The sequence below is a fragment of the Chelmon rostratus genome, chromosome 3, assembly GCF_017976325.1.
Source record: "Chelmon rostratus isolate fCheRos1 chromosome 3, fCheRos1.pri, whole genome shotgun sequence".
Lineage (NCBI taxonomy): Eukaryota > Metazoa > Chordata > Actinopteri > Chaetodontiformes > Chaetodontidae > Chelmon > Chelmon rostratus.
This window is the reverse complement of record NC_055660.1, coordinates 27858865-27869748: the sequence shown is the minus strand read 5'-3', so window position 1 is coordinate 27869748 and position 10884 is coordinate 27858865. Positions and strand designations below refer to the sequence as shown.

Sequence of the window (10884 nt, the reverse complement as noted above, 5' to 3'; positions counted from 1 at the left end):
TGAACACGGGGCTGTTGTTGACGAATAAAGATGAGCTAAAGGGAGAGTGATACATGCCACTGTTGCTCTGTGTCTGCTGGATATGTCATCTGGCAACTGCTGTATTTGCCTTATCAACTTTAAAGGTCATATGATATCTCAGTGTTGTGTTTACAGACTGCTTCAGCCCCGGTAGTATTAGTAGTTATTGTAGATAACTGTGACGAGCAAAATCAGAACTAGTCTTTGTACTTCAGTCAGTGTTAGCTGAGTTCTGGATTTCACTTACGCTTGGTGTGTTAACCGCAGCATGAATCATATGCCATGAGAAAGTGTGGGTAAGGTCACTTGCTGTTTCAACATGAAGAAAGGGTTTTGGCAGTTTGCCGTGGAAAAACTTGACTCAAGCATCTTTAGGGATGAACTGGAATGCTGACTGACAACCAGGGCTTCTTCTGGCTGATCTCATTGGCAGTCACACATGTATCTCTGTGTGTAGTGATTAGAAATAGGACTTGAGGTGTTTGCACTCTAACTAAAGGCAGACCTCACAGACCACGCGGTGACTTCACACACACACTTTGCTCAGACAGTATCAGACCCAGAATCTGAAAACGCTCAGCCCAAACCTTTCCCATACTGATTTACTTCAAACACCCCAAACCTCCACACCTTAAACTTAAATGCTGATCATACCTGTGGGTGAGAGCTTAATTAACTCCCACACACACATCATTCCATACATTTCATAGCTTATAGTCTAGAAGACGAATGTGACATACAGATGAAAGAAACACGTTTGAAAGTCATTTAACGACACAGTGAAGGGATCGGCCTCATGTTTCTGACAGACATGTACAGGATGGACCGGGGGAGTGACTCCTCCTGACTGACTGGGGAAGCTGGTTGAAAATGATGCTGCGCAGAGAACAGATTTCATTAGATAACACTGTGTGATTAACGTCCATCATGAATGTTGCTTTGGGCCATCTCACTCCGATTCTTAGACAATAATGAGGGACCACACCAAGAAAAAGGGACAATGAAGGATAATTCACAGCTATTAGTTGATATGCCACCATGTTAGCTGGATTTCAGTTTTCTAAAAGTTTATTTACCTGCATTTATGTTTCATATGTTAAATATTTTGCATATGACAACCATTTTGATTAAAAATGAGCTTCACATTTCTCGAAGGACAGGTGTGCTCTGAGAGAGGCTGAGCAAATACAGTACACAGCTCTGGTTTTATGTAACTGCAATCCAGCTAATTTGTTCGCATATCAATTCATGCATGAATTGATTTTCTTTAGTGGTGATTTATGAGGTGTGAACTGGTCAAAGAAAGTCATTTGATCATTTGTTAATGGTGAGCAAGAGGAATTCAAGATACTCCCCGCATGAATTAATCCATTCTATCATCATGACTCATCAGTTAAGCATTATTTAAGTGTATGATGTGTAAACTTATGTGTTTTCTTAAGCTGGTTTTAAATTGAGTTTCACACTTTATGTAAAATGCTGGTTTTACACGTGTTAAAGGCTGACAACATGAAGGAACTCTAAAACAATGACATCAAAGTCAGTACCACTATTTTCTTTCTAATGAATAGAAGTACCGTGACAGGGCCTGAAAAACTATTATCCTCCTCTTTGTCTGCTTGACATTTTGCAAAGCACCTCAGGGTTACACATTATTTGCTTCTCACAAAACAATTACACTAGGAGTGCCACACTTAGCTGCCATACAGTGTTACGGAGAACAAGGATGGGCAAATATTTCAGACAGCTGAACAAGTCAGGGCTGTGTACTTGTTAGCGGCAGCTAGTGGGGCGAACTGAGGGGCTGGTGGATGGGGTGTGGGTGTGTCGGGTAAAGTGACAAGGTGATCTGAGAAGAGGCACCTCTTGTTTGATCTGACCTGCAACAGACTCTTTGCACGCAGAACTGTGTGCATCTGACACACACAGAAAAACACCAACGAATGCATGGAGAGCAGCTAAAGACTGATAGGTGACATTTAAAAGAAAGCGCTCAAACTTTGAATAATCCTTAATCCAGTCCCCTTGACAACCTCCAAACCCAAGACCAGATCGGACACTCTCTGAGCACAGCTCACCAGACACCAATCACAGCAAACATAAAAATCATAATGCTGGAACGCTGGAAAGACAAACGTAAAAGCCAAAGTAGATTGTTATCTGGAACTAAAAGAGTTTATGAATATGCAGAATCTCTTTCTACCGTCAGAGATAGAGAGCAGAGACAGGTCTAAACTTAGAACAGGCCTAGTGACACACACACACACACACATTCACACCCAAATATACAAAAAACAGAGTATGTTGTCACTGTTTGACCATTAGACCAGCCTGTCAACAAGGCGTCCTGGGACAACAGAGGTGGTGTATAGCACTATTAGCATTCCAAGGATTATCCAGGAAATCATTATTTTAATGATCTTAGTTGAGTTACTTAGCTCTGACATTACAGTACATGCCAAGCAGGGCAGGTCAGCACAATTGGGAGTTAGCTAAACTTGCCATTTTGCCAATTTTACTTAAACTTTTGCTAATTTCACCTGTAAATAAGCACTAGCAGTGGTTTATACAGTTTTCTGACTAGCCACTAGAGAGAGAATTTAACAAAACAGACAAAGCACAGAATGTGTCAGAAACTCTGCCATTAAAACTAAAGATTGAGCTTAATCTCACAGCAAGATATGGATGATCAAAAGGCCTCTTACTTATTTAGAATAGAACAGAGATATGCTCTCAGGGTTTTATTCCACAGCCTCACCTCGAATGTCTAGATTAAGCTCCAGTGTTGTTCTTACCCTTGTGTGATTATAAATGTGTTTAAAGCTTGACTGTTAATCCTGGTTTAATAACCTCTGTCAGTGTAACACTAGTTGAGAACTTATGCCCGGCCATTTTCAGTTTCAGCACTATCCGTCTAAATCTAGTTTAAATCTGTATTAACTGATTATTTTGGGGCACGTGGGGACAGCAAAACAAGCGGTAAAAGCAACATTGACAAATGAGCGTGTCATAAAGCAGATATTTTGAATGTGTTAGCACATCTGCAAGCGCAGAGCAACATTAGCATTCATTTTGAGTCATGTTTCTGGCCACCTGATGAAGGTGTGTCTGACATTTAGCTCTGTTTTGGTCTCCACAAACTCCTGTGTGAGTGTGCGTGAATGGGTGAATGTGGCATGTGCTGCAAAGTGCTTTGAGTGGTCAGCAGACTAGAAAAGAAAAAGTGCTATATAACAGCAGTCCACCTACCAGCTGACTCTAGTGAGCCTCCGTGTTGCTAGGCAAAGTTTAAATAAGACGAACGTATGTAAGGAGTTTTTTATTTGCCTTGAGGGGCATTTACATGTCAGTGCGTCTATCAGCTCTTAATAAACGCTCACACAGAAATTTGGCTCAACACTGTTATTACTTCAGAGCGAACATAGCCTCGAAGGACTGGTTTACTGGCGGTTTCCTACATTTCTCATGAACTCTGAGGAAAGTGAAAGGTAGGCAAGAAAGCCACACGTTATCATCCACACTACTGGTGACAGCAAATCATTTATCTGCATGTCTATAAATGCCTGCAGTTATGACAACAAATATGTTTCATGGGAATTGGAGGTTATTCAGTGTCAGACTGATTTAATTTAAAATAATACTGCTTGGCAGCTACTATTAAAAATAGGATACAGTCTTCATAGTTTCCTTGTTTATCCAGGAGAAGCACACTATTACTGCCAAGAGACACAGGAGACACAAATGAAAGAATTCCTAAACATTTTGAGGGTCTTGACATATGTGTCAGCACCAAAACACTGTGGTTGTCAGTTATCCATGTTGTGTGTTAACGTCCCTTGGATTAAAACATGCTGACAGACTGGTCAACACAGGCTTGCCTGGACATCATCAAACCACAACATGGCAGGAAATGATTATTATCTGAAGAAGAATTGCAGGCTTCTGGCTTTATGTGAAAGAGGAAGCACTGGGACTTTCCATGTTTTTAGTCAAATCCTTCTTCAGATTTTTGTTGTGAAGTGCACTTTAAGATGAAAAGATCATTCAAGCTCAAGTATTATAGCACAACTAAGAAATGCTGCACATTTCTCAAATATCAATAGCATTGTACAAATAGATGATCTTGAAAAATCCTGTTTGGAGTCTGTTTGTACAGCGTAAAGCACATTTCTGTCAACACACACTAAGTAACTACAGGCATATGAAAACATGGATGTGTGCACAAAGCCGCTGTATGAGAAAAGCTTGGTTTAGCTGCTCTGCAAGACATTGCACAGAATGAATGACATTAAAGATGAAGTAAAATAGGATATAATATAAAATACTCCTAATACATTTAACACAAAATAACGTTTATTGATCCACAATAAAAGTTTATCTTCTAATAACACCTGCATTTTAGCAAACTCCTCACTTCCTTTGGACCTTGTAGGAATCCATAAGCAGGAACCTAAAAAGGTCAAGTTGCTGATCCAACTTCTGACATCAAATTAGCGAAGACCAAGCTTGGCAGTACACACACACACACACACACACACACACACACACACAGGCTCACCTGCTTACACAACAGAAGCAGCAGCAGCCCGAGGCAGCAGAGCATTGGAATAAATATGTTTTCTAAGCAATTACCTATGTGTATCCAACAAGATCATATCATTTTAATTACAGCAAAGCACCAAAAGACTCCATGGCAAGACTCCAAGCACCTTGACTGGCAGCGCAGGGTCTTGTGTAAACAGTTAGAAAAGTGTGGGAGAATATCTATAGCGTGATTGAATGTATGAGCAAAGAAGAAATATGAATCCCAGTGTATATAGCTCACAAGGATCAGATCTTTACTCTTCTGAGTAGTCCTCTACTGATTGTATTGCCATTGTCTTTTGCACAGACATTCATGGCCCCCAGCGGATGAGGAAGCTGACTTAGACCATCCTCTGACTTTTCCTCCAGTGTTTTGAATGAAAGAGTTAAAATCAATGCTGACAATATGGTAAAGAATTGAGCACTAATGGACCAAAAGTTGCATGCTAATCACTAATAATTTAATACTCTGTTAATCAGTTTTCTAGTATTTAATAGTAATTACAAAAGTACAATTGTCAGACTAAGTTGACACACAGTAGTTTTGGGTCAGTTGTTGTGAGACAAATGTACGGGTGACACCATAAAATCATACTGCTGAAGTTCAGAGTAAATTAGCCACAGGCTAATGTACAGGAATTGAAATTAATATTTAAAAGAATTATTGCTGTGTGTCAGACATGCTTAATTAAAGGTGACAACTTGATTTAGGACTGTCACACACCTCTGACTGGCTTCTAATGAGCCCTGACAGCCGTTATGTACGTCCAGTAAACCTGAATACCAGGCTGCCACGCCCTGACTGCTCACCTGTGGTGGCGGCCAGCAGCATCTTTCCACCTACCTGTTCGGCCGCTCCCACCTCCGGGGAGAGGCTATAAAACCCATCCTCCGGGCCGCCTCAGCACCATCTCCTTCGCATCACTCGGGATTTGACGACTTTAAGTGACTCCGAACAGAAGTCAACATGAGCACCGTGTTCCGCTCTGGGTTATCCTCCGTGTCCCTGTCCTCCACGCCTTCACTCTCAAGCTCCAAGCGGGGCATGAGCGTCTATGGCGGCGCAGGTGGGAGGAACGTCCGGGTGTCCTACGCCTCCAACGGCATCGGCGCTGGCTTTGACCTGGCCGGGGCGCTCGCAGGTGTCGGGGGCGGCAGCGGCAGTTTCGCCGTGACGGGCAACGAGAAAGTGACCATGCAGAACCTCAATGACCGCCTGGCCAGCTACCTGGAAAAGGTGCGCTCCCTGGAGTCCGCCAATGCGCAGCTGGAGCGTCAAATCCGCGAGTGGTACGAGAAGCAGACCCCCAAAGTCAGGGACTACAGCAAGTATGAGGTGATCATCGAAGACCTGCGCAGAAAGGTGAGCTTTCCCCTAATTACTGTGTCAGAACATGCACCTTTAAGGGAATAAACTTTATTTCACTGCTGTGAAATCATGTTAAAGATGATCAGAAGAAGACACAACACAAAGATTTCCTCATTCTCTCCTGCCGTTGTTGTAATAGATGTGTTCTTTCTTTCCATTTCCCCGGTTATTCTGTTCTTTATGAATAATTAAGATCAATAAAATGGAATGTAATCAAACCATGTCATTAAACTGCGACCTAAAAACAACCACCAAAATAAAATGAACCATTTCTCACATGTCATGTTAAATCTTTCTGATATAACTTGTGAGGCACTGCACCAAGAAGGGGGGAGGAGAGAGTTTAAGGTGGGTTAGAAGAGGAGCCATCATAGAAAATCTTTTATTTCTCATTATTATGTTGTCCCATAATTTGGGGTTCAGTGTCTTGCCCTCGCAGACTGGAGGGGCCAGGAATCAAACCACCGACCTTCTGATACATGGACGAGCCTTAGTTAAAGTTAGAAAAGAGTTAGCTGTACTGGACCTAAAAACTAAAGCCTCTTGTTCTTTGTTGTTTCTCATTACAATCCATGAGCACTTCTGAGATATTAACTCTTGATGATAGTGTTTGATGCCATCCAGAGCGAAAGCAATTACAGTGGAATGCAAGTCAGGCGTAAAGCCAGCGACTCTGTCGGTCCACAAAACCCTGCCAGCCCACGTTCTACACACCAAATCACTAACATGATGTGTTGTATTATATGTGGATAAGAAGTGACAGTGACAATGCCTTTTTCTTCTTTGTTTTAGATCGGTGCTGCCACAAATGACAATGCCAGGCTGATGCTGCAGATTGACAATGCCAGGCTGGCAGCAGAGGACTTCAGAATCAAGTGAGTGGAAATGTTGCATCAGACGGTAGCATTGCTGTGTCATAATGAGAAAGTCAGCAACTTGAAAGATGCAGTACTTTGCAGCATTTTAGCATGACTGTTCTGTAGTTCCAGTCTATGTGCACATATTGTCACGGGGGTGTAACGGTCACCAGAGTGATAAAACTGGTTCAGCTGGTTTTGATGGAGGCTCTTTTTTGTTGGTGGTAACACCGTTTGAGCAGGTGCAGCAATATGACCCTCTGTGCTTTTTTACTTGACAGGTTTGAGAATGAGCTGGCGGTGCGCATGTCAGTGGAGGTGGACATCACCGGACTGCGCAAGGTTCTGGATGACCTGACCACTACCCGGTCTGACCTGGAGATGCAGGTGGAGGGCCTGAGGGAGGAGCTGGTCTACCTGAAGAAGAACCATGCAGAGGTGAGAGTTCTACTGTTAGAAATAGCATCGCACCATCTCTGTGAGCTCAGGTAGCCGGTCCTCCTCAGTATCTTCATGATCATCAGTTTCTGCACTGGAGAACAAAGCATAAATCTTGTTCTGTGGATAGATAGAAATAGTTTTTCAAGAGACAGTCAAGCATTTGTCAGATACCTCCCAAGAATGCTATCTTTTGCTTGTTCAAACAACAGGTAATGCAAAACTTGTTTGGATTGTCTGCTGAGCCTTCTAGTTGTCTACCTCAAAGAACTAGATGTTACTACCCTCCAGGGTGCTGCCACAAAACACTCAGTTGATTTTTGGTCTATTTCCTTAATGAGATCCTGCCAGAGCTCTGGTCACAGAGTAGTGTGGTGACACAACAAGCGAAGCAAATTGTTTGTGAGGCGTGATTACATACAGTCAGCGCAAAGATGGGCGACGCATGAGTCGAAAATCAGGTGCCGTCCAGCACTGTTCAGTGTTATCATGTGCTGAAATTATTATATTTGTTCATGTTGATTGCTGACTGGAGGGGAAATGAACTAGAGAGGAGAGGGGGGAAAAGAGAAGGGACAGGAGTCTCCAGTCAGAGGTTGAACTGAGCACAAACACACAAGGCACACACGCCCCAGGTGGCTGACGTCGCTCACTAGCTTACAGCTAACGCACAGGAAGGCATTCTCGCTTTGCTTTGTATGTGATCACACCAGCAGCATCAGCAAGGAAAACTCATGAAGGCACTGCAGTGAGCTAACATTGGTGTGTGCTACTGGTCTTACCAGACCACGTAAGGCTGTAGCAGCTGAACCCCTTAGTGGACTGAAGTGAGATTCAGTAAGGGCGTGTTTCATTGCTCACAAATTCAGAATTTCTTTTTTTATTAGGGAGGTCGTGTTATTTCATCTTTCAAAAGTTGCATCCCCTCGCTGTATCTTCGGTCACATTGTCTTTGTCTCAGAAACTCATTGCTGCTTTAGCTTTGCGTGTGGTTTTCACCTTTGGCCTTACCTGACCTTTGACTCTATTGTCCCGCCTGTAGGAGATTGCAGCCCTGCGTAGCCAAGTCTCTGCCAGCTCTGTGAACGTGGAGGTGGATGCCAGGCCACAGGAGAACCTGTCCATGGTCATGGAGGAAATCAGAAATCAGTATGAGGGCATTGCTGACAAGAACCGCCGTGATATGGAGGCCTGGTACAAGGTCAAGGTGAGGAGAGCGAGACGATACATTTAACCTCAAGAAACCAGAAGTCTGTCCTCTACCAATATATCAGTATCAAGTGCTTCCCAAATAGCCTGAGTAGCTCTGTGACAATTTTCATGTCCAATTTCATGTCCTCCAGTTTGATGAGCTGAATAAGCAGGTGACTTCCAGCACAGAGACCCTCCAGACCTCCCGAAGTGAGATCAGCGAGCTCAAGAGGACCCTGCAGGCACTTCAGATTGAACTGCAGTCCCAGCTCAACCTGGTAACTCAGATGCCACATACGCAGATGCACATGTTCACACTGGAGGACGCTGCTCTCATATCTCCTCCTGCTTTTTTTCATCCTGTGCAGAAAGCTGCCATGGAGGGCCAGCTGGCAGAGACGGAGTCCCGCTACAGCCTGCAGCTGAGCCAGCTCCAGGCCATGGTCAACGGCCTGGAGACCGAGCTCAGCCAGATGAGGGTGGACATCGAGAGGCAGGCCACAGAATACCAGGTGCTGCTCGACATCAAGACCAGGCTGGAGATGGAGATCGCAGAGTACAGAAGGCTGCTGGACGGAGAGGATGTGAAGTAAGGGAGTTCTTTAGTGATTTATCTGTAGCTGGACTTTTTCTGAAGTAAAAGTATATTATGCCTTCACAGTATTGTTAAAGCAGTAGTTTTTGTGCTGACAGTTAGATGAGAAGATCAATTCCACTCTTGTTTGTGTGGTAAATATGAAACTACTGCCAGGAGACAGCTAGCTTAGCTTAGCATAAAGACTAGAAAAAGGGCTCGCCTGTCACAGCACAGCCTGGCAACAGCACAGGTAAGGCTCACTAATTAACAAATTCTGAATAAACAATATATAACGTGTTAATTAGTGAGCTTTTTGGCTTCACAAGTTAAGCTAACTGGCTGCTGGGTGCAGCTTCATGTTTAGTGTACAGGTGTCAGAGTGGTGTTGACTTCTCATCAGACTCTCTGCAAGAAGGTGAATGAGGCTGTTTCCCTAAATGTCAATCTGTTCTTTTGCCATGTGTATAATCGCTTTCTTGACTGCTAAAAAATTAAGTTTTGTCTGTCTTCCAGGAAAACTGTTGTCACAATTGTCAAACGTAAGTTCACACCACCGCCGTATTTTTAGCTCTTTGCTGGTAAAAATGAAAAAGACTCCAGATTAAATTTTGTTGTGATTTCATCTGCAGCTCAACCAGTAATAACCCAGCGGAGGAAGGTGGTCATAGAGGAGATCGTCGATGGAAAAGTGGTGTCCCGCACAGAAGATGTGGACACGGAGGTCCTCAATAAGTAGACAGACTGGATCCCAACAGATCTGTGTCCAAAAAAAAAGAAAAAAAAAGAAGTTATCTTGAAGAGGCTATCTTGTATTTATTCATCTGATGTCTGCTGAAGTTTTTTACGTGTGTAAGAAGACTGTAGCATTGGAACGATTATAGATTACATGTTGAGCCTAAATTACATATTTCTTCCTTTTATATCACTCTCCCCCAAAACCCACTGAAATTATTGACAGATTGACAGTTTTACAGACCGCCCCCCAAACCTCAAAATCTCCTGAAATACCAAATGTGCACATTAGGTGGCACTGTGAGACTGGTTGGTTGGAAGGAAATGCAGCTTTGAGGCCTTTCATTCTCTGTTGGACTGACTGGATGCATGGAGTGATACAAGTATACAGGACAACAGATATTCTTGTCAAATTAAATGTTGTACTATTACAGTTGCCATAAATGAATGAGTCCATTGTTAAGATGATTGGCAGTCGGCACTGTGCTTTACTTCTCTAAATTAAGACCACATGTCGAATAGATCTTCTTGTGTCCTGTTGTGAAAGGAATCTTTGATATTTTTTTTACTGTCCAAAGAGAATAAACATCTGCCTTCCACTTGTTTCATCTCCCTTTGCACAAAAACTATAGATCGGGATGTAGAGAGGCCATTGTGTCCAGTTCACTGTTGTTTTTCTTTTACAATGTTATACATTCTTTTGTAGAAGACAATAAAAGCTTATAAGATAGTTTGCGTTGTGCTCCTGCACTTTTATTTCAACTCTCAGGGAATGTTTTATCTACTTTCCTTCATGCTCTGTTCCAATATTTCTAAGACCTGCATCTGAGAGAGTTCATTTAACCATGAGGATGTTTCTGGGAAAGACTTCCTTTACCACTCTTCAATGATCTGTTGGCTTTTCTGCAATTTTGCTCAAAGGAATATTCACATCTTAAATGAGTTGGATCAGGATAAGTCATGTTCCCAGTTGACACTTGTCAAGAAGAAATAATACATTTGTCCTCTTTCAAATGAATGATTGAATTCATAAGTCAATAAAAAACATCACTGCTATATTTGAATTCACGGGATTGCAGCCTTGGGACTGTACAAAAATTATTAGGGTGGACGTG

General features: G+C 42.7%; 1 protein-coding gene across 1 annotated transcript; it reads left to right on the top strand.

Annotated features, from left to right (window-relative positions):
- The first annotated feature begins 5504 nt into the window (after positions 1–5504).
- krt97 (keratin 97) lies at positions 5505–10499 on the top strand. The gene is made up of 8 exons (XM_041964265.1): positions 5505–5968; positions 6767–6849; positions 7113–7269; positions 8312–8476; positions 8613–8738; positions 8829–9049; positions 9551–9576; positions 9667–10499. The coding sequence occupies exons 1-8, from the start codon at positions 5573–5575 to the stop codon at positions 9771–9773; spliced, it is 1281 nt and encodes a 426-aa protein (XP_041820199.1). The 5' UTR covers positions 5505–5572; the 3' UTR covers positions 9774–10499.
- Positions 10500–10884: the final 385 nt, after the last annotated feature.

Excerpts from the sequence above, each read along its gene's own strand:
- krt97 (XM_041964265.1), top strand. The coding sequence starts at position 5,573 with ATGAGCACCGTGTTCCGCTCTGGGTTATCCTCCGTGTCCCTGTCCTCC. Across the intron at positions 9,050-9,550 it reads CTGGACGGAGAGGATGTGAA|GAAAACTGTTGTCACAATTG; the intron begins GTAAGGGAGTTC and ends TCTGTCTTCCAG. Across the intron at positions 9,577-9,666 it reads TGTTGTCACAATTGTCAAAC|CTCAACCAGTAATAACCCAG; the intron begins GTAAGTTCACAC and ends TTTCATCTGCAG.